Raw genomic sequence first — 23,943 nt, forward strand, 5'->3', positions numbered from 1 at the left:
TTTGGTAAATGATAAGACGTCCCAGGATTAGAGAGAATGGAGCGATCTCTTTTAAGATATGGTTTTATTCCTGTAAATTCTGTTTCTTGTTCTGCCGAGATCTCCAAAGAAATGCATATGGCTTCTGTCCAGTGTGCTTTAATCCTATTCCTGAGGGCTGGAGACCCAGCACTTCTACAGGAAGTAGGAATCAAACCAGCCCAGGAAATGAACCTGTCAAACCCCCCCTGGCCTATTTGTTGCATTTAAATGGAATTTTCTATGCACTACATTATTGTGTTTGCTTTAGATTTACATTTCAATATGATTTTTTTTTTTAAAGCTGGGGGTGTTTTTTCATTTCAGTTTGCCATGAATTGTACTCTGAGATACAACTATAAAAATGTGTAGATATATTTTTACTAGGATTCGAAAAGAAAGATAGCTAGCATTTTGTTTTACCGTATGTGTGTACTTTCTTTAGCATTTAAATTATGTCTTGTATATCTGAACGACTATGTAAGTTTTAGGGGAAGGAGGTGTTTGTTTTAGGATAAATGGTTTTTGTGAGTGGAAACTGGGATTCTCTTTTGCCACTGCTTCATGGTGGATTTTCCTCATTTCAGAAGCAAAGTCAGCGTTATATCTAGTCAAGGTTTGAGGTAAAACAAATAAGTAGTACTTAAAGCGAGTCAGAATGAGTTTTCGAAACAGACTGCGAGAGAATTTCCCTTTGCTACGAAGGATGGTGTAGAGTCCTTGTGTATAAGCAGACACCTAGGCGTGCTCACGCTCTCTCCTTGTAAAAGGCAAGATAGGGCTTACTGTTGCCCTCATGAACAGCCTCTCTCACCTGAGTCCCTTTATAAAATTATTGATAGCTCACCTTTTTCTCCAAAAAAAAAAAAAGTTTTTGCTTTGTTTCTCCACTGAAGCCTCACGGCATTGATATAAAACAATTCACTGATGTTTTCTAACGGCATCTGGCAATTCAGGATTTTCTTTGTTCCTTGTCCTGAGTCTTCTCCAGGGCTCCTACTTCTGTCCAGCCCACAGCTCCATATTTAATCTGAGTGACTCCCAAATGGAATTATTTCTCTCTCCTTCTCTCCTTCCTTCTCTCCTTCCCTCCCTTCCCCTCTCCATCCCTGAGAGACACCCAAATTCTAGCATTGATTCCATGGTAGGAAATCTATCTAGCCCTCTTAAGATCATCTAAGGGGGATGAAATTCTACAAGAGCCCAGGGGGCAAACTCTTATTTGAAAGCCATTTACAGATTGCCAGTTACGCCTTTTGGTGGGAGGATAAGCACATGGGTCGACAGTGAAGAGTCCTTCCTGTGCTTTCAGAGGACCTGAGTTCCATTCTCAGCACCTACATGGGGCAGTTTGCAACCACCTGGGACTCCAGCTAGCGGGATCTCACACCCTCTACTGATCTTTGTAGGCAACTGAAAACACAAATAAGAATAAAAATGGATCGTGAATGCTTCTCTGGAGATTCTAGCAAGGGACCACAGTTACTTGCCTACTCTTGACCAAACACTGCTCCTCCTATATTCTGGAGCATGTAGCTTCTGGAGAGATACCCGTGGACCATCGAGGGAGGAAGCGGATACACCCCAAGCCAGCCAGATCAGCTGAACCAACACTGGCGATCGATGGATTGACTGGCAGAAGTCACATGAAGTCACAGTCACATCCTTGTCCCTCTTCTCTTGCTAACAAATTTTGAGTTTTTATGAATCATGAGCTGTTGTAACTTCCAGTTTATTCTTTACACCCACAGCAGCTTCAATCTCCTTGGTCCACTGAATTCTTTCTTTGAGAGAGCAGAGCTCGGGTTATAAAGTCTGTGTCCTAGGCATCCTCTTTGTTGGCTTTCTAAGCACTGGTATTTGAGCTGTAAGCTCTTACGTTCTGTGCAGTAACTGAAAAGCTTACGGTTTCCCGTGAAAATGGTAGGTTAGGTTGGCAGAGAGCTTGCTTTCTGTGCCTTCTGAACTGCCGTCTCTACAAGCCCCATGCCACAGTCTGATACAGAATGTTTTCATTTGATAATACCCATGTCTTTATGTATTTTAGCAACCAATGATGCTTTATTAACTTTGGGAACAGGTAAAAGTGGGCAAAACGTGCCTTCAGACACACTTGGTATTAGGGATTGGATGCACTGGAGACCATACATAAACACCTACAGGACAGGTAGCACTTTCAGTGAGGACAAAAAGGGGTCAAAAAAGATCCCATCCATAAAAGGGTGGCTAAGCTTACTATCAACCATTGATAATACAACTGTGAAATTTACATCTGTGTTCTGCATTGGCGTCTGCTTATCGTAGTATCTTCCTCACTGGTTCTGTGAAGAAAGGGAGATCGGGTTGCCATTGCATCGTGCAAGTGCACTGGCTGGTTTTCCACCCCTGTTTTTTATAAGATATATTTGTACGCATATTTTCCTTTCTGAGAAAGTCTCTTTTTCTGGTCTCTGTGTGTGTGTGTGTGTGTGTGTGTGTGTGTGTGTGTGTGTGTGTGTTGCAGGATAGAATTCCATCCCTGACTCCTTTTTTATAAAGATGTGTTTTGCACATGCAATGTTTTTTACACAGCCTTTCAAAGTGAGAAAGACTAAATAGCCTGCAGCTTTCACATCAGTCCCTCATAACATACGCCACACTCAAAGGGACTGTTCATGTGTGTGTGTGTGTGTGTGTGTGTGTGTGTGTGTGTGTGCATGTGTTATAGCAGTCTTCACTAGCCAGTTATTATTTTCTCTTTCATATGCAATAGTTTACCATATTCGTAAATCAAACTATTCACTTAGACTCACCTTAAGATATCAGGGCATTTTATCATGAAGGCATCAAAGCATGTTTCTGTGTAGATAGTCAAGCCGTTCAAAGATACGGTCTCCTCTGACTGACAGTACCACACACACGTGTAACTCGTACTCACATTCGTGTACCGTTTTTCCCTGACAGTTGACTTCAAGCCTCGTGCCAGCATGGATACTGTCCACCATATGCTGCTGTTTGGATGCAATATGCCCTCGTCCACTGGAAGTTACTGGTAAGGACTGGTGGGCTTGCGTAGAAAACCTGTGCTTTTGTGCAAATACCAGTTGTATTTATGTAAGGATTTTACAGATGATTAATAGGCAAACGACAGTGTTCCCGGACATCCTGTGGTTATCCTAATTATTTGGTCCTCTGTTCAGTCTCAGTCTTTGTCGCTGATTAAATGTTCATACAAAGTTAATTTAGATTATTGATATTCTGACATCGGTTTTGGTTCAGTTCATGTTTCCACCCAAAAAGCTTTGCAGTTCTGTTCAGTCAGGGTCCTTTGGTCCCATAGGCTGTGCTAAGTTATCTGTAGATATCATTTTATTCTCTCCAAAGCAAGTGTTTCTATGCAAGTTTCACAGACAGGAAGGCAGAAGCCCAGGTTTACTAACTTATTCAAGGGGTCAGCTGGGTGGAGCCCAAGGCACGCCTTAAAATGTCTGATTCCAAAGTCCAAATGTTTTCAATTTGAACATCTGGTCCAGTGTTGATTTAAGTAACTGTTACAGTTCTGGGAATGATTCTAATCAGGCTTTTGCGCTGTCTGTTGTGCCATGACCAATCCATAAACCATTCTTAAATGCCTATTCTAGAACGGCAGAGGACAATGTGGCAGAAGGTCTAGGGGAAATGTGCTTTCTACCCCCAGACACGAATTCTAGAACTATGTCTTGAAATTTCCCCTTTCCTTATGTTCTTCAACGTTATTGAAGATCTGTGAAATCTGAAAAATACCAATATATTCTAAGCCCCCTGCTTTTCCCTGAGAGTTGGGACTATTGTCAAACATTTAGCAGTCCAGAATGACTGCCATGCTTTGCCGTGCACCGTGAAGTGACGTGTTTTGACATCCTGCTCCTACAGAATCATGTAGGCCGATTTCTCAGTGTATCCTGATATTCATTGGTCTGATATGAGACTTGCAGCAACTGCTTCCTAGTCATATTTATAATAGACAATTGCAATATGTATCTGAATCGGGAAAAGCGTGAGGTAATTAGTGGAAATCTCCACAGACCGAGTGCCATCAAAGCCTTTGCTAATAGGCCCAAGTTATTTGATGTAACGGGCATAGCACATAGGACCCAACCTCATGTGACTAGGTTTACATAAAAATGGAGTCAGCAACTCACAGTTAATACCCTTTGGTATCGACGTTATAGTTTTATCTCTTGCATAAATTTTTGTAAATAAAAATTCTCGATTAAAAGATTGTTCTTTAGGGGGTGGTGGGGAAAGAAAAGAAATTAAAAGATTATTCTTTGACAGTCTTTTCTGAAACCTTATTCAACAAATCATATCCTTGATTCCGTATGCTTTAAAGATATTCCTTCTGCAACTAGCAATACAGTCTCTTGGTTTGCAGAGTGATTAAAATAGCTAGAAGGAATGTAAGCTCTTCAACTGTGCTTGGGCTTCACCTTGCCTGGGAGGAATGATAAAAACCCAACAGCACTTAAAAGCTATGAGGAGCCTAACTGCTACAAATTATATAACCGAAATTCTGTACGTCGTTTTCATATCAGAGCAATATCAAAACAATCACATTGTTTCAGCACTGTAGACATTTATTGGTATTCCTAAATATACTGATTTTATAAAAGATATATATATACTTTATGTATACCAAATACTGCCAAAGGGTTTAAAGTTCGTGGAGGGGGCCGTCAAAGGAAATGTGGGTGAAAGTGGAATGATGTGGGATGATTCCTGTGTCTCTGTATTGTTGTTTTGCTAAAATTAACATTCGAAAGGCGACAGACAGAAGTATCGAGTTCACACCCTGATGCCCCATGTTGGCTACTGAACCTGTTGGCTTTATTGATTTTAGATTTGTGCCAGGTCAGTCATAAACCCCCTTTCTGCTAATGTTCCATAACTCTGTAAGTGTGCATTGCTTCTAGGAGCTGGCTGAGAAAGGCGTGACTGCCAGGGATCAGGGGTGCGCAGAGAGGTTAGCTCACCTCAAGCACACATCTGCCATGTGTTGTGGATGTGACGCTCTGCTGACTGATTAGAATTCCACGTAATGCTGAGTCCACATCATTTTAAATGTAATTTAAAATACTTGCCTGGTAGCCCATTCCCATTTAATCTATAGATTTGTAATAATTGGCCGTGTAGCCATAAAACAAGCAGAATAATTGACACTATTATTCATCTTCTTTTAGCCAAGCCCAGAGTCTTCATTTAACATTTGAACGTAGAGTAGGAGCTGTTCAATATGCAAAGTAGGAGGCACGCATTAAGTACGGCTGCTGTACTACTCACTTTCGCTTTCCAGGCTTGCCTGGCATTCCACTTAAAGTTAATATAGATTCTTCTCTCCAGTATTTGGCAGGGCCCATTCCTCTCTTAAAAAAAAAAAAATAGAATTCATGGTGTTTCACACGCGCCGAACACGTCTAGGTTGCTTCAAAGGACCTCTTACCTCCCGCCCCCAACTGCTTCTCAAGCGCAGCAGGAGAGAGCCTGTGGATGCTGTCTTCCACATTTGCCTTCCTCTCCTCCCACCTCGAGCAGAAATATGCCAGCACCGAGGTTCTGTATTCTTTGAGTAACAAGATTTACCATATTCATTTTAGGTTGTGAATCTAGCGTTCACCTCTTCCAAAATAGAAGGCATTTAAGTAGACTCTCCAAATCCCACACAGATTTTTTTCAGTGGGATAGCTGTACTTGTTACTGATTCTTAATAATACCAGTAACTTGTTTACGGTCTAGGGAACTCTTCAGGGAGCACAAATCTATTTTGACAGTGTGTGAATGCCTAATATTCTCTCACCAGTCAAGCTTGGATTTCTTGTTTTCTCCGTGCTAGTCAAATTTCCTTCTGTCCACCCCTCCCCGATGCCGTTTTCACATGAGATTTTGCTTTCGTTGCCAGCTCATTGGCAAAAAGGCATGCGTCTTTAATAGAGGAAGCGTTTTTTCCCTGAAATTATGAAGTTATAACTCACCCCCCTGTCTTCAGGCAGCGCTTATAACACGGAGGCGAGGAGCTGCTCTGATGTTTCACCGCGGAGCTGCCCTCCTTTGCTTCTGTAATTGCCTCTTTCCTCTCTTCATTAAAATATATTTACAGTTATATTAAGTTTACATGAAAACAGTAGACACAGCATGAAGCAGTTTTCATTATGCAGTCATTTTAATTTTAAAGTTTTTTTCCCCCTTCCACACACATTCGAGTCTTTTGTGTCTCGTTCCAAATTAGCAGCTCACACTGCTAATGTGTCTAGTTAATTATATGCATGTGCACTTAAATTGCATACATTGATGTGAACCTTTTAATATACTGTGGGGTGGTCTCTTTATAGTTCAAGTGGGCCTGATGCTCAGTTCCAAATTACCATACCGCTGGAGGATTCGAAAGGGGACCAGCTGATGCGGCAGCCTCTCTGCTGACCCAGGAAGCAGTGATACCTGTCAGATGGACCCTAATACCTCCGGCTGCTGTCTGTTAGTGCAAAAGACGATTATCCACACCCAGGGACCAACGGTGAGGGAGAGGGGGAAGGCAGGAGCAAAGCGGGCAATGGTGTGATTTCCTGGACTGTGCGTGAGCTCCAGCATTTAGGCACAGCAGATCTGTCGGCTGAATTTGAACCTAAGCCAGTGCTGCTTGCCCTCTCTCCAGCCCCCCTTTTAGGGATGAAACAAAAAGGCAGCTTCTAACTCTGCCAGCTTTAAATGTACCTAATCCTACAAATAACTAGCAAACAGGTGTGCCTTAGAAAATAAAGTTTTCATTGTTCCTTTCTATGAATGCATTATGGCATCTCCATACAGTGTTTTAATCAATAAGTAGTTATTCACCCTGGGTTTCAAGGTTTGAAAAAAAAATCATTAATTTTTTTCAATGATGAATTATTGGCATATAGCGTAATAATTTTGAAATGCTTCTTTTTAAAGATTTATCTATTTTTATTTTATGTGGGATGTTCACTTACATGCATGTATATGTACCGTACATGGTGCCCCCAAAGCCAGGATGTCCCGGGACTATTAATCAGAGGCCTGTGAACTGCCACATAGGTATTAGGAACCGAACTGAGATTCGCAGTAAGAGCAGAAAGGTCTATTCGCTGCCTCTGTGCCTTGGAGTGCTTTTGTATTAATATTATTCTATTTTTTTTTTTTTTTTTTTTTTTTTAGAGTTTGTGATTGTAGGGTTCTACAATTTCTGTTCTGCTGAGTGCTAGTTGTGATGCTCAAGCAACTTGGAGCAAATACTTTGAAGACAACTTGTACAACTTGTCTTCAAACTACTGTGTGAACTGGGGTGCTGATGTAGAGAAGAGTGGCTGCAGATGCTAATTACGTGCCGCATACTGCAAGGAGATGAGGGGCGTTGTTTCAAAAGCTTGATAAAAGTTTTGAATATTCAAGGGGACACATATGTGTAACCCAATTTAAACCTCGAATATTTCATGGCACCACGCTAATATGAATATTTTTATTTTATTTGTGTATCAGTTAAATTGTTTCCTCCACCCAAAACACCATTATGACGAAAATACAGACTAATATAAACTGGGGAAAGATACCAAGCTCTTAGGCATTAGAGTTAGTGGACTTTAAATGTATCACCAGCCATGTGCAGCGGTACGGTCTGTGCATAGCTGAAACTATTTTTAGCTCTTATAATTAATTTTTTATTTTAAAACTATTCCTAGTGACACTTATGACCAGCTCGACTTTAAAAATCAAAGAGGGCTGCTACAAGTTGTTTGATGTTTTTTTTTAAACAAGGGAGAATCCCGGCTGGCTAACGGAGGCTTCTCTGACTGTTCTAACTTAGCATCCTTCTCAAGTCAAAACAGTAGAGTGCCTCACCGTCCTCTGAAGAATTAGCTTAAATCCTTTTCAACTGCTTCTATCTATTAGGCACCTGCTGTGTCTCTGTAAATGCCACCATCTCCACGGGGTTACAGATGCTGATGGGAGGGAAGAGAGAACATAGCCTGAGCATATGTGTGCCTGTGTGTAACACTCCCCTGGGTTACTCATCTCCATGGCTTAGCCCAGTGCTGATGGTTCCGAGATAAGGCCACCGCTTTGCTGCTGGCCTCCTGGTCATCCCCATGGTTTGAGAGCAGGGCTTCCACATAGTGCCCTTTGCAGCTTTTCTACAACCTGGTTGCCCATCATCACACCCTCCAGAGGAACATTCAAAGTGTTTTCTGCAGTACTCTGTCTCTTCCTCCGTAAGAAAGTTCTAAAAATTCAACAAACAGAACATCTGTCTTGGCATAACAAAAATAGCCAGCCTCCAAACCCACACCGTCCTTCATTCTAGGCACCATATGATGTGCATTTAAGGGCAGGATTTTGTCACCAGTTTCTGCTGGACTAGAATGAACTGGCTTCCCTTTATTCATTGTGCATTTATATAGAAGGGGTCTCTACTCCTTGATGACCTTGAACTGATTTTTTTTTTCCTCCAGCTCATGAGTGCTAGGATTAAACCATCTAGCCTTGATTATGTTATATAACAGATTGGACAGTTTGTCCTCTGAAAAGCTAGGCTAGATCTCTACCCAATTTAATATTGTGGATGACTTCTATTAGGATAGAAAACATATGACCTCTGGTTAAAATACAGCCGTTATCTGTCCTTAACTCTGAGTCAACAGCGATTATATTCCCTGTATCATAATCTTAGTCCTGTGTTTCGGGGTCAGTGGGAGGAGCTCCCTAGCATCTGTTGATTGCTAGTGCCGTGCTTATATACATTATGACAGATTCCACAACATACACAACCCACGAGGGGTTTGGGGGTGGGCTAGAGAGACGGTTCCGCCGTTAAGAGCACTAGATGTTCTGGGGGAACCAGGTTCAATTACCAGCATGCACAGGGCAGCTCCCAACTGTCAGTGGCTCCAGTTCCAAAGGATCAGACATTCTCTTCAGCATCGGCACAGAAAAAACATGCTGCTTTTGATCATCCTTTCTTACAGGACGAACATCTGAGTCAAACGAAGTAGTGACGTTATACCATAAGACATAATTATCGTGGGCTCCGGTATTGCCTCAGTAACTATCACAGACATTATTTAACTAGCTCAACCTGTATTGATGTTTCTTTATCCATTAAATGGGGCTTCTAACCCTGCCAGGTTGGCTATGAAAGAGGAAGCTCTGAGCTATACATATTGTGCTCAGTGTGCTCCCTTCCTAGAAGAGAAGGGCTTTTTTGAGGTTGAGAATTCTGCTGTATACCCTCTGTTCTTACAAACATTTTTGCCCCTCTCTTGGGATGGGGCATGTCAGGGCTAGTTCCTATGATGTTGTTCGTCAAACTGCTACCATACTTACTAAGTTTTCTGATTAGGCGTTCTTTGATTTACTGTGGGAATGCATAACTCATGCTGGGGAACTCCTGAAGTCCCCCTTGGATTATCTGAATTCGCAGAAGTACGCTATTGGTTATAAAGCGCCAGTTAGTGATATCTGGATACTTGACTAGGACCAGTGCAATTTTAAAGGTAATCATATCTTACCCACAGTATTTATTACATTGCGTTTCTCACTAACAGTAAACTCTGTTAATTTTTTTATCGGGGTTGCTAGATAGCTAATGTAAGGTCTACCTGTATTGGTTTCCTTTCCTGTTCCTGGAATAAAATTCCCTTGCAAAAACAACTCAAGGGGAAAGGACTCATTTCAACTCACAAGTCAAGCAAACGTCCCTGTGTCAGGGAGATCAAGGCGGCAGGTGCCGGTCACATCATGTCTATAGTTAGAAGGAGGGAGTGCTACATGCTAGCTCTCAGCTCCTTTTATCCATTTTCTATGTAAACCAGGATCCCTGCCCAGGACAGGGCACAAATGGTAGGTAAGGTGACAACATCAAGTCACCTGATCAAAGTAACTCCTCACAGGTGTGCCCAGAGGCCGACTTACCCCACACAATTGTGCATGGAAGCTGTCTCCAAGGTGATTCAGATCCTGTCAAATTGACAGTTAATATTAACCATCCCAAAGCTGCACAGGACCTGCAATGTGGGCTTTATTATTTTAACCAGAAGAGACGATAAGGTGTCATTGTGCGTCTCGCCCAAGCAACCTTAGATTTCAAGTAGCCTTTAGCGGAGTATAACCACTGAGTGCTTTCACGGTCACTCGGATAGATGATCCAACATGACGAGCTTGCTCTCTCCACAGCTTGGCACAACCAGAAAGCCCTGTGGGCGAGAGATGAAGAGGCTTCCACAGGGAAAACCCAGGAATCCAGAACCATCTTAATTTCAAATGTTAATTGTTGCCCTGCCCTTTAAGCTACGGAGGCCATTGTTTTATTTATAGGATGTGAAACTCTTTTGTGCCACTAGGTTGTGTCATCCGCAAAACTCATCTCTCCTGACATCCAACGTTACTGTCCTCATTTAGTTCACTCACAATTTATTTTCAGTATCCTGATATCTTTCTGAGAGCCATCATTACTTAGTCATGTATTTAATTCATTTACACACGCACACACACACACACACACACACAAAAGGTATTTTAATAAAGCCAAGATTTTAAAAAAATTATTTTATGTGTGTGGGTATTTTGCATTCATACATGTCTGTGCAAGCAGCACCTGTATGCAGTGCCCACAGAGTAAGAAGAGAGTGAGTGCTAGGTCCTCTGGAACTGGACTTACAACAGTTATTAGCAGCCATGGGTGCTGGAGACCAAACTCAGGTCCTTGGGAAGGATAGTCAGTACGCTTGGCCACCGAGCCCTCTCTCCAGCCACAAGCTAAGATCTTTTTTTTAATTTTTATTTTGATGAGTGTGTGTGTGTGTGTGTGTGTGTGTGTGTCCGTGTCCGTGGAAGCCAGAAGAACTTGTCAGGTGCCCTCCAGCTGGAATCATGGGTGGTTGTGAACCCAATGTGTGTGTTAGGTTTTCTGGAGGAGCGGTGTGTGTCCTTATCCACTTAGTCAACTCTGTAGTTCCAAGATCTATTTTCCGGAGTTGTAATTCTATCAGATCTGACAAAGGTAGGATGTGAGGTTGTTTGACTCTGTGATTCCACCTGAGATTTGACTTTAGAACTGCGTGTACACATTGCATCTCCAGGCACGATAGCGTCAATAACAGTTTATCTTCCCGAGATAGTCTCTGTCTGTAAGTCAGTGTCATGACCTGTGATGAAGGACAGCGTGACAGCCAGCGCTGTCAGCTGGTGCTTAGCTGGGTCACCTTTGGACTTGCTTGAGCCCAGTGACTTAGTCAGGGTCAAGGTACAGCGGGTTTGCAGTATTCCTAAGACGGCGAGGGCACGTGATGACTCAAACGTGTTGGTGCTCAGATTTCCCTTTTATCGTAAATATTTAGTTCTTATTGTATATGTGACAATGCAGAGCCCTACTCAACTGAGTTATTTACATGTCTGAACGTGTAGAAGGAAAGAATCGGACTGTACCACCCATTGCCAGGCAGAATGGCAGGGGCTGCAAGTACCAGGCGGAAGGCATCGCCTCAAACCTCAGGTGCCTCCCCTCCCCCCCACATCTGACATCTGATGGATGCTTAGGCGGAGTCTAGGACAGCACTGTGGTTAAAGACAGGAATTGGTGATGGGGTTAGAGGAGGCTTCCCTGGGATGGAAAACTAGAACTCAGCTGAGTGTTTACTTCAGAAGCACAGAGTTAGGAAGGAATCCCCCAGACAAAGAGAGCAGCGGAAATGAGAAGCGAGGAAATGCACAGCACCATGGCATGAGCAAAGGAGTTTCCTCTAGAAATGTACCGAGATCTTGCGTGTTATGCTGCAGTATCCAACATTTCAGTTTTCGTTTGTGGGAAGTATTTTGAGCCAGCAAATGGCATAAATGTATAGCTGGAAATATTTACTAAATGGATGTTCTCTGTTTTATGTCCATCTGCTTCCATATAGTCATACATTAAAAACTGACTTCCATATCAGAGAAAACAATTATCTTAACACTGCCATCGCACTGACGCTAGGCACTCGTATATTTATGATCCTTGCTGAAAGGTATGACAACTCCGGCCCTAAGCTTTATGTTTGAGCAGCTCACAAGGAGTGAGGTATAAAGTCCATCACATCTGACAGCCTCGCTTCTTTAACTATTATACAAAGAAGCCAAGGAAACGTTTATAGTTTTGGGCACTGTCCAATACCCTAAGTCCTTTAACACATTTGGCATGGGGGAATCTCATAAACATTTATTCCAAAACACAATTATCACATGGTAATGGTCCTTCATGTTTAGTGTATCACAGTTGACAAGAACAGTAAGAAACAACTGGTTGATGGGTTTTACAGTCATAGTCTCTCTGGAGCCTGATTTACAGAAGCAAACACTTGCTAAGCATAACACTTGGGGGCCCCTGGTGCTGGGTCTCTCTCTTTCTTTAAAACTTGTTCATTTATTATATACGAGTACACTGTCACTGTCTTCAGAAACACTAGAAGAAGGCACTGGATCCCATTATAGATGGATGGTTGTGAGCCACCATGTGGCCACTGGGATTTGAACTCAGGACCTCTGGAAGAGCAGTCAGTGCTCTTAACCACTGAGCCATCTCTCCAGCCCAGGTCTCTCATTCTTAATTCTGAAAGATAGTAGCACTATCCGTACCGACACCCCTTTTCCACCTCCAACACCATTTGTAGCAGGAACTGTGGCAAGAATTCCTGTCTCCGAGAGTGTGAAGGAGAGACGGACTTACTTCCTGTGTAGGTAACCTATGTGCTTCCAAGTCTGTAAACTCAGCCCCTAACCAGTTTAAGCCACCCCAGAAATCTGCCTTTCCAATCTCGCCAGACCCACAGTTGGTGCTTATTTTCTTTATGTCTGCCAACGAAACTGTATTTGCCTTCGTTCTTGATAGTTTTCAACCTTTATGATCTGGTTTATTTCCTGCCTCTGACCTTGTTTGGCCCCAATTTTCCAAAACGCAAACGTAAACTCATTGTATTTTTTAAAAAAATGTAGCCTGACCATGTTTTAAACAAATCTAATACAAGAACGGAACAAACTGGGAGTTACTGTTAGAAATGATGCACTTTGCCATGGACTTACCATGTATTAAATTAGGTCTGCCAGAGGTCTTAACTATGCGAGTTACTGTACATGCATACATCACTACTAGAGCCCTGTCAAAGGGGTTTCTGTGTATGAGCTGCTGGACTCTCAAGGGATGATAAACACATCGAAGAAGCACAACTCTTAGGGGTGGTCCAGTGGCGGGGGGTGGGGGACTGGGTTGTACAGGGCTTTGTGCTTGAGGGCTTTCTGAGCCCTAAACGCCTCTCCTCACTGGGTGACCGTTTTTATAAGCTGTTTCATTAAATAGTGCATTACAATGGATAGTGCCTTAATATATAAAGAGCCTTCTACTTGTATCTCATTTGATTCACAGAGGAAAGCACCCTTCTCCCCCCGAATTTACAGAGAAAACTGAAACAGGAAACTAAATGATGACATGATTTATAAATGCAAGCCAGTGTTCAGTCTTTTTAAAAGGTGTGTGTGTGTGTGTGTGTGTGTGTGTGTGTGTGTAGTGTAGTGTAGACAGAAGCCCAAAGTGTGTGCACATGTTTTATTTATCCTCCTGAGGGCATACAGTTGTTGATAGGCCAAAACTGTATTAACATCACCTCCCCAGTCCCCAGAGAGCAAACATGGGTGGCATTCTTGTCATCCTCTGTCTAGGGACCCCCAGTGTCAGCCTTGGCTTATGCACTGCCATGTTTGGCCTCATGATGGACCATCCACCTGATTGCAGAGAATGCATTTCACATAGGACGTATCCAGGTCCGGGCTGAACATCCTAAACCTCCTTGTTTCACCTCCCTGTTCAGTGCTTTCTCCATGCAGAAATTTGCAGAAATTGCTCCAGCCTTCCTTGGGATCTTAATCCTGAAAAGACAATAAATATATATCGGTGTGTCTGACTTTGAAATACCTGCCCAAATACGGGCGCTGTTTGTGCATTTCACGGCCTCCATAGTCATGGCAGCTCTTTTTTTCTTTCAGGTTTTGTGATGAAGGAACCTGTACAGATAAAGCCAATATTCTATATGCCTGGGCAAGGAATGCTCCCCCCACCCGGCTCCCGAAAGGTTTGTTTGACGTGACTTGGATAGCCTAACTAGCTTTCATCGGCTTTTCAGAGTCCGTTCTAGCATATTGTTGCCGACGTCCCCGCATTGCAGTTTCTCAGTGAAAGTGCCGGCAGGTACCTGCTTGGTACTGAAAGGTAGTTGGGCTGCTTTTCCTCACCTCTTTGGTAAGTGGTTTGCCCTCTCAACAGTTTGGATCGCCTTTCGAAAATAATCGAGTATACCTCAAGCCACCTTTTGGCCTGAGGCACTTCAGCTCTCAACAGCCCGAACATTTCGTGAGCCAAGAGAGCCCTAGACAGTAAATAAATTGCTGTTTCAGCATCGGATTTATTTTCATGTCCTGAGACCTGGGTATTTAATGTGATGCCAAGCCTAGAGCCTTCTGACTCTGCCTGAAAACTGTTGGTAGCTTCTGGTGTCTGAGAGAACTGTCAGACCCTCTCGTATTGCCTAGATGCTTCAGAATACCAAAAAAGGTGCATGATTCTGTTGCAGAAGGCATGTGCTGTGGTCCGAAGATGGTTTAAGGGTTCGTATGACCCAGTCTACCCTCCCTAGCTCATGTCCTCACCACTAAAGGAACTCTACTTCTCATTGCTTCAAATCAGCCTGAAAATGGAGGCTGCAGCTTTCATGTACCCACCCACAGGCCTGAGCATCCCACAAGGTCTTTCCTAGATGCGTTATTTGCCTTCTTTCAGCCTGTGACTAGAGTGTCTGTGGATGTTAAACACACGGTTAACAATCTCCATATAAACGGGAAGGCCGTCCACAGACACAGGGCTTTGTGATCTCGTTGGCAGTTCCTCTCCTCTCTGTCACTTTCGAAGGCTCTTGTTGTCATATGGGAAAGAAAATAGCCACTCTAAGATACGCCTACGAGTCTATCTCCTATAATCTGTTAGAAAATATAAACTTTTATGAATATTTATTAAACAAAAATAGAATCTTTTTTTTTGTTCGCTAAATAGTCAACAGGAACAGAATTTTGTTCCACTGTTCCTTTCGAAATGGGTGATCTGTTTGGCTAAAGGACTAGGAACCATTCTGGTTCATGTTGGGAGCTATGACTAGATTCTCTCTGAGTTTTGGTTAAATATTATGGCCAATGGAGTTTCTTTCATCTCCTCTATGCTGATTTTATATGGCATAAGTCATTTTATTTCCTGTGTATTTTATGACCAGTAGTCCAAAATTACCACTGTCACTCATTTAAGCATCAACTTCTATAATGATACTTTGCCGTGTTTTATGACAACTTAGGTGTTGGATTCAGAGTTGGAGGAGAAACTGGAAGCAAATACTTCGTCCTTCAAGTTCACTATGGCGATATCAGTGCTTTTCGAGGTGAGTTTAGAAATGTTAGAACTGACCAAAGTGTTCGCTACTTTTTTACTTAAATTAGTTTTGCAATTATCTGTGTAATAAAATGAAGAATTTCCCACAGACTCGGCCCAACAGGGAGAGAGATTTTAGTTGATTTCATTTGTAAGTAATGGAGGGATGGCTTTGTTTTGAAAAGTTATATCACAAGGCAAATACCCATCCCACTGTTTTCGGGTTTTTTGCTGACTCCAATGTGTGTCTACCTGCTCACTTGTGTGCCTATCAGAAGTCACTAGGGCCCGTCACTACTGTTAGAGAGCATAGAAGTGACCTGCTGACTTATGTACTTTACTGTGATCAAGCCACAGATGGAGAGGGAGAGGAGAGGGAGGGAGAGGGAGAGGGAGGGAGAGGGAGAGGGAGAGGGAGGGGGAGGGAGAGGGAGAGGGAGGGGAGGGAGAGGGAGAGGAGAGGAGAGGAGAGGGAGAGGAGGAGCCTCAAACTGCTGGGTTTCATACATAATCCACACCCACCACTGCCTGCGTTCCTCCATTGTCCACTGCACCAAGGCAAGGATCCCAGCCACGGCTTAACATGCTAAATACTCCTTCACAAGTTGCTCTACCTGTGGTCTCTAGGAAAAAATGACTTAAGTCTGTATGCGTGTGGCACCTTCCAATAATAAATTTGATGGCCTATAGCTTAGGCAGGAAATAGGAGGTGGGACATCCAGAAGGCAGAAAGGATTCTGGGATAGTGCAAGGCAGGAGATTTGCCCTGGAAGATGTGAGGAGACAGACCTATGGCACCTGAGCTCAGGTAACCAGCCACGTGGCAGACTGTAGTTTAGAATAAATGGGTTATTTTAGGTTAGGATCTAGTCAGAGGAGAGCCTAGCTATATGACCAAGGTACTTGTAAATAGATTTTGAGTCTGAGTCATTTCCGGGAGCATGGGGCTGGGAGGAACAACCAGATCTGACTTCTACAGTGTTCAGTGTGCATTTCATTTAATTGCCCCTTCTCCTGTTATAGAACCATCAACATGATGAATGGGCCCCGTTTCCAAGGCAACCAAAATTGGTGCTTCTTATTTGCTCTGCGGCACGTAGCCAAACTCCAACTATGTTTTGAATTCATGCTCTTGGTTCCATGAGATTATAAATAGGAACAGAGTTCTCTTGGCCTTATTGGTCATTGTCCTGTCCTGTGCTGGTGTGCACTTCCTCCAGAATGCTATAATATGATCTGTCTCATAACTGACCTGACGCGCGTTTCCTTCTTCAACACATTTCATTTCCATCCAATAACAAGTCCTAGAAATCTGTCTGTTTTTCTGTGCCTATGAATAAATACACTCTGGGGCTACAGTTCTCTGCCTTCCTAAGGCTTCAGCCTTTTAATATAGTTCATCATATTATAATGACCCCAATAATAACATTATTTTGTTGCCACTTCATGACTGTAATTTTGCTACTGTTATGAATTGTAATGTAAATATCTGATATGTGACCCCTGTGAAAGGTCGTTCAACGCCCACTGTCCCCCCTCCAAGGGGTCATGACCCACAGCTTGAGAACCACCAGTCTAGATCCTTTCTTGAAAGAGCCCCACGTGGTGGCAGGACTCTGCAGATTGTCAGCCCTCAGAACCAGATCATTATCCTGTCTTCCTCTATTAAATTTCATTGTAAGAAATAATTTTATGTAACTTAAAATTTTTAATTAGACATATCACCAGGTAAGCAGGAGCCTACAGACCAGTGTCCAAATCTGACTTACAAATACAATTTGCATTTATATTAGAAAGTAACACCAGTTATGACAAAATAGCCTTTCATCTCTGCATCAGAACTTGATTCCAAGCTGCCAGCCATGCAGACTGCTGAGACAAGGTTTTACCGAAAGCAGAGGAATAAAGTAATGTTTGTGTTTGAGGAACAGGGCCAGCGACCATTTGCTCTAGAATGCTGCGTTTGCCATCATCTGGACCTGCAGCGTCTGAGGCTGCCTGTGAAATTGAGGGAATTCTCGTTTTGGAAATAGCAAGCAAGCCATCCCTGAGTCCCACAGCCAGACCCGCTCAGCACACCCACGTACATACAAACCAGATTCTCGGTCCCTCTGGGAGACGCTGAACTTTACTGTCAACATAATTCCTCCTAGATTTTTCTAGAGCTCCCGTCAGGGGCTGCCTGCGTTCCTCAGAGAAAATGGATGGCGTGCACTGCTGTTAGCAAACACAACGCTTTAATAATTTAATTTCTTACTGATGAGTTCATTTTTATAATTCATGTTTAATAGTAGGGTAATAATGTACTGATATTTTAATATATAAGCATATAATTATTCTTGCTGTAAGAGACAGATGAGAAATTTTACCGTGGTAACTCTTCTTCTACAATAGTTTTTCAAAATGAAGCCATATAAAAGGTATATAGAAACTGCTAGCATTAATATTCACAGAGCTCACTGTAACAAAAAAAATAGTATATCGCTTACTCTAATAGAGAAGTGTAAAGAACAATTCTCATAATTCATTCAGTGCCATTAGATATCATCTTGTCCCTTAAGTGTTAGATGGTATAGCGCATTAAGTAAGCACCTGGGAGAGTATCAGATCTCATTGAAATAATGAAATAGACTATTTACATTTATTGGCCTGGGATGGAGAGGAATTGAATTATAAAACTCGAGACTATCAGCCTTTGGTAAACCCACTGCGGTTTTAGGAGGCTTTATAAGCTAGCATCCTGCTTCGAAAGACAGTCTTTCCATTTCATAAAAATATATCATTTAAAAGTAGAAGTTTTCTAAATGATGAGGCATTTTTAAAATGAGCTCCAGGTTCAGACTGTGAACCATCGAAACTGTTACTACGGAACGATTGACAGTTAGCAAGGCAAGAGTAAATGATGACGCTTGAACAGCGTGTACATACGTGATGCCGGCGTGGCGTTTGGGAGGACGGTAAGGAACGAAGCGGGAAAAGGAGACTCAGTGAACAAGCAAAGGCCGCATCATCACTGAGGAGAAAATGATAATCGGTGTCTTCACAAGACAGTTTTCATTCCAAAACGAGAATCACCACCCTACTCTGAGGATGTGCTCCTGAATGCTCTGTGCTCCCAGGACATCAGCTGTCAGCAGGTTCCTGGGCAAGTGGATGGGCTCAGGCCCGCACGAATTCCCCAAGCAGTCATTGATGTTGAAATAGGTTCTGGGCAGGGTCTTTTACTTCCCTCCGTAAACAGTCAGAAGAGAGAAAGAAAACAACACCCTCTGCTTATGAAAATGCGTTGAGTGTGGGTGTTATGTCTGTGCAACTGTGCGTGCAAGTGCCCGAGCATATAAAATGTCAGTACCTGGATACCAGTGAAGTCAGTGAGGATTTTAACTTTATGACTTAAAAGTTAGGTAATTTTGTGTATACAAATGGTGTGGCCTATCATGTGTCGCTCAGGAAATTTCTCTTTGCTTCTGAAAAGTGGGAAGGTACTTGGCTTAAGTAAGCATTTTTCCATTTACAGAATTGACTTCTTTAAAAAAAAAAAAGCAAAAAGCAAAACAAAACAAAAAACAAAAACAAAACAAACCCTTCCTCAATACCAGGAAAGGATCTCCTTATATTTGTGGGATCCTGGAGAATCGGTATAACCTAGATCCAGAAAGTCTGGGACTGTGATCTCTAGCAGTAGGAAAAGAAGACAGGCTGTGAGTTTTGTGAGATTCTAGTCAACGCTGGCGTGCTTTGTAAATTACACCAAATGCGAAGCTGTAAAAGCTTCGTCTAAAAACAGCTGGCTTTATTAAATGCCACTCCCAGGCAGGCCTGTGCTGACGCAGGATGTGCCTCGCTTCCTGCCAGCCAGCGTTTACTCTAGCACTAGTGCAAACACAGGAGTGTGGGCACAGGAAGCCACAGTCTGAGCACTCCATGTTAGCTGCCTTCATGGCGGCCCAGAGAAACAAGGGGATACTGGCTAGGCAGGGCCTTTGGCTGTAACTGTCCACAGTATAAAAGGGGCATTAGAGTGTAGACACAGAGCGGACCCTACACTGTCCATCGGTGTTGTAAGGAATGTTCCAGTGCTCTGTTCCCTAAGCAGCTCTGATTATTTACAGTCCAGCTGTTCCAAAACAAAACAAAAAACAAAAACAAACCTGTCCTTAAGGAAATGGGAATCAGAGGGCCAGGGATTCTGTCCTTCCTCCCCTACAGCAGCGTGACAGGACAGAATCATCCAGGAGAGTTGCCTCCAGGCATGCCCTCCCTGGCTTCTAGATTGTGTTAATTGAGGTGGGAACGCCCTGCTTTAACTGTAGCCGTAACTGTGCACACGCGACTCCGTTCTGTGGGATTGGGTCCTAGACTGGATGAAGAAGAAAAAGCTAAGCGAGCATTCACCTTGCTCTCACGTTCCTGCCTGAAGAGGGTGTGACCAGCCGGCTCGCTGTCCTGCTCCTATAATCCCCCCCTAAGGAACTGTCCCTTTAAACTGTGAGCCCACATAAGATGTCTTCCCTAAGCGTCCTCTTGTCATAGCAACAGGACAAGTAGCTAGTGCATTCCACAAAGCATATGTTTTTGTCTTTTTTTTTTTTCTCAACAAAATCTTGTTCTGAAAAGGAAATTCTCCTGAGATTATTTTCAGGGTTACTGAATTCTTTTCTGCGGGTTTTTTAGCCCAGGGGAGTCTCGCTAAAATCTGCCTTCTCATTGTTGTGGTCCCCTGGCTTTAGTTACTTGTGTAGAACAGTAGGTTCCTTCTCAGGTTGGAAGCGTCTTAGACTCCCCGTCTGAAGACGCAGAGGTGTGAGGATGACAGTCAGGATCTCTTTCCAGGTATGGAACCCCATTTTCTACTTTAGCAAAGTTTCCAAGACACCAACCTCGTCCATTGTCTGCAGGTCTCCAGCTACAGTAGAAAGGTCCCACAGACACATGTACCTAACTAGACACATTCACATGTCAGTCACGGTGTGAGACATGTATTAGTTATGTAACGCTTCCTGTTTCCACACCTTCATCATAGCCCTCAAAACATATACCTGCATTTCTGCTTCCTGTTTCCACACTATCATCATAGCCCTCAAACAATACACCTGCATTTCCTACATTTCAGGGTGTTCCTGAGAGTATAAGTAAAGATCCATTCTCCTGAGAGCGAGCTAACACCTATATTCTAAATTAAATGAATTAAACCTAGATATCTTTTAAGCTCTCCTTAATGTGAACTCTAAAAAAAAAAAAAGTTTCTAAATTTCTGACTTATATAAGTAAAATCCGTTCATAAAATTTTTGTGAGAGCCCGTTGGGAATGATAATTTATTTATTTTATTTTTTAAACTTTCATTGATTTTGTTCTGAATTTCACATCATGTACCCGAGTCCCATTCATCTCCCCATTCCTTCATAGATGCCCTCTACCCTTGCCATCTCCCCGCCAAAGAAAATAAAAAAATAAAAACATTAAAAAACAATTCTTACCATGGAAGCTGTAGTATGCCATAGTATAATGATTTTTAAACAGCAACATTTTCTAGAAAGCCCAGGTTTCAGCCCCCTAAGTACTATCAATCCATTTAGGTAGGGGCTACAGAGACAGCTCAGCGTTTAGAAGCCTGTGCTGCCTTGCGGAGGCTGGTAGATCAGGTCCCAGCACCAAATTCAGGCCGCTTACAGTTGCTGGTAACTAAAGTAGCCACGGCCTCTGCCCTCTACACACACCTGTTCCGTTGTGTGCAGACCCGCACAGAGAAACACACACATGAATGTAATTAAAATGATACAATTTTAAGTAAAAGAATTGGCTGGGTGTCACCGCAGACTACGTGATGTGCTTTACAAAGCTAAATTAGATGTGGCGTGTCTCGAGCCTGCTGTAAGTGCCCGTGGGAAGCCCACTGACAGTGACTGTTAACTCTAAGTTCTTACCCCCCGCCACCCCGTGCACTTCTCTTCATGACTTTGCTCTATCACACCAAACAATTCTAGGATGGTACACAGGCGTTTGCCATGTAACTGGGCATATTGACGGTGTCTGCTTGCTTTCCTGTTGTCTCTGTGGCTTCCTTTGCTGTCCAGCTACAACTTAAATGCTTATTTCATTTCAAATATTGCATTCCATGGAGGCTAAGGTGGAGTGCCTGTCCTCATGTAATTCCCTTTAAATTACAAGTACATGCAAATAAAAGAATAGCCCTACTAACGAAAGCAAGTAAACAAGGGGACTATAAAACTACCATGCGCATGCCTGCTTTATTATTTTAAATATAATAATAATAATTATTATTATAATCTCGGGGTGGAGGCATGTGTTTGCAGGAGCCTTTGGAGGCCAACAGAGGGCATCAGATCCCCTGGAAATGAAGTTTCAGGCAGCTGTGAGGCGCCCGATATGCTGAGAACCAAACTAGGATACCCTGCAAGGGCAGCACGAGCTGTCACTCACTGAGCCATCCCTCTGGGCCCCAGTCACCTGTACTTTAGAAGGTTTTTAACCCAGGAGGCTGGTTTCCTATAGCAACCCTTCTCCCATATTCTAATTGTGTGCTTTAGATTTGGTCGCTTGGCGCCTGCGTTTCATTTCACTTAGCTCCTCTGCGAATGTAGAGTTAACTGAGTTGGAACCTTCGCGGGGAGCTGTTTGTATAAAATTATGGCAACATGAATGCCGGGACTTGGTAGCCTTCAGACTGGACTTTGTTCCACCGTGCCAGTGATCCATCTAGGTGTGGCTTCTCCTCTCTTAGCTTCCCACAATGGATGTTCCCAAGAATAGTCAGTAGGCCACAAATGCTTATACCTCCAAGAGGAAGCTGCTTAGCCGCACGGAAGGAACAGAGCAAGCCTGCAGGAATGGTAGGGGCAGCAACGTGAAGTGAAACGGAATTTGAATGGAATTGTATCTCCCCTGCTTCCAGCTCTCTCCAGCTCTCACTAGGCTGTGGCCACAGGGGTATTGGGAAGAAGCTTTGAAATTGTGAGCCCAGGAAAAAAAAATCCCTCACTAATGCATTTTTCAACAAGATAGAGCAGAGATCAGTGGTGGCGGGGCAGCGGCACTTAAAATGATTGCATTCCAGCTTAGAGCAGACGCCCCACTTGAATGTGTGCGAGCGCTCCCAGCTCTCTGATGCCTAAGTGCGGAGTTGGTGGGAAATTGGATCAAAGATTGCTCTCCCTTGCCTCCTCTGCTCTCCCCTTGCAGCTTTCACCCACGTATGCCTTCCCAAGCCTTTGACTCGTTCCTCAGCAAAGCGAATGCTGCTACGGATCCTAGTATTTAAACTGGGTCACTTTTAAACCATTTTTGGATTCATTTACTTATTAAAAAAAATCTCCGCTGGCATCTGGTAAAAATCACTCAGCGCATGAGTGCAATCTCTGGGACCCACATGGAGGAAGGGGAAAAGTGATTCCTGCAAATGGCCCTCTCACCTCCACAGGTACACTGAGCCAGCACGTAAGCACGCAAACGCTCCCACGCACGCACGCATGCACGCACGCACGCATGCATATCAGGGCGTGGGAGGGGAGAACAAAAAGAAAATCTGTGACACTGCAGTTTAAAGGAAAGAAAAATTCTGCCATGCAGGCGTGCGAAATTCTTGCCTCTGCTAGACTTGTTCAAGTTCTTTCTTCTGCAGTGAATAATGATCACAAATTCTTAGGGGTAGATATCTAGATGCGTTATTTTGAATCACAGAGTCTTTAAACTTTAAGAGATTCCGACAAGTTATTCAACAAATCACTCTTTTTACAATTTACCCTCTATAATGAATTAACAAACCTCATTTCCTTATCTACGCTTACTATTTTAATGCTACGTTTTTATGTTGTGGTTGTTGGTTTAACAAGAGCACTACTCTGAGGTCTCATTAAAAGAATTAGAATGAACCGAAAGATCCTAATAGATTCTCCTCTGAAGTGCATAATGAAGCTCAAGGAGAATCTACTCTGAGGACGATTTACATAAGACTCTGGGGTTGAAAAATAAGTTTCTGCCTCATGATAGACCTACTAGATAATGTACATGATGTCAGAACCACAGGGTGTGGGCTGTGCTGTTCTGATACTGTCGAGTATGTTACAAGAACCAACATGTAATACTCTTGATTTTTCAATCAGTCAGCCCTTGAACATTTTGTTTTGTTTTGCTTTGCTTTTTGGAGACAGGGTTTCTCTGTGTGGCCCTGTCTGTCGTGATACTCACTTTATAAACCAGGGTGGCCGGGAACTCATAGAGATCCGCCAGCCTCTACCTCCTGGTTCTGGGATTAAAGGTCTGTCCCACCACTGGATGACTCTAGCTTTAAAACAGCAGTAAGTGTTGATAATTTATCCTCATTGTTGTTGTACTCTTAGCACTGTTCTTGTTCCCATTCCGTGTTGGAAACACTCCAGCCATTGAAATAGTCATCGTCTCTTCCTAACACCGTGTTCATGACTAAGGTTGTGTTGGTGATGAGAAATCAGCA

General features: G+C 43.0%; 1 protein-coding gene across 1 annotated transcript in view; it reads left to right on the forward strand.

Moving 5' to 3' along the window:
• Pam (peptidylglycine alpha-amidating monooxygenase) overlaps positions 1 to 23,943 on the forward strand; it is a 259,796-nt gene that overhangs the window by 146,889 nt on the left and 88,964 nt on the right. The window contains exons 6-8 of the mRNA XM_032901702.1: positions 2,962 to 3,049; positions 14,047 to 14,132; positions 15,399 to 15,482. Coding sequence (XP_032757593.1) covers positions 2,962 to 3,049; positions 14,047 to 14,132; positions 15,399 to 15,482 — 258 coding nt within the window. The remainder of the gene's footprint in view (positions 1 to 2,961; positions 3,050 to 14,046; positions 14,133 to 15,398; positions 15,483 to 23,943) is intronic.

Source organism: Rattus rattus, chromosome 4, assembly GCF_011064425.1.
Source record: "Rattus rattus isolate New Zealand chromosome 4, Rrattus_CSIRO_v1, whole genome shotgun sequence".
Classification (NCBI taxonomy): Eukaryota; Metazoa; Chordata; class Mammalia; order Rodentia; family Muridae; genus Rattus; species Rattus rattus.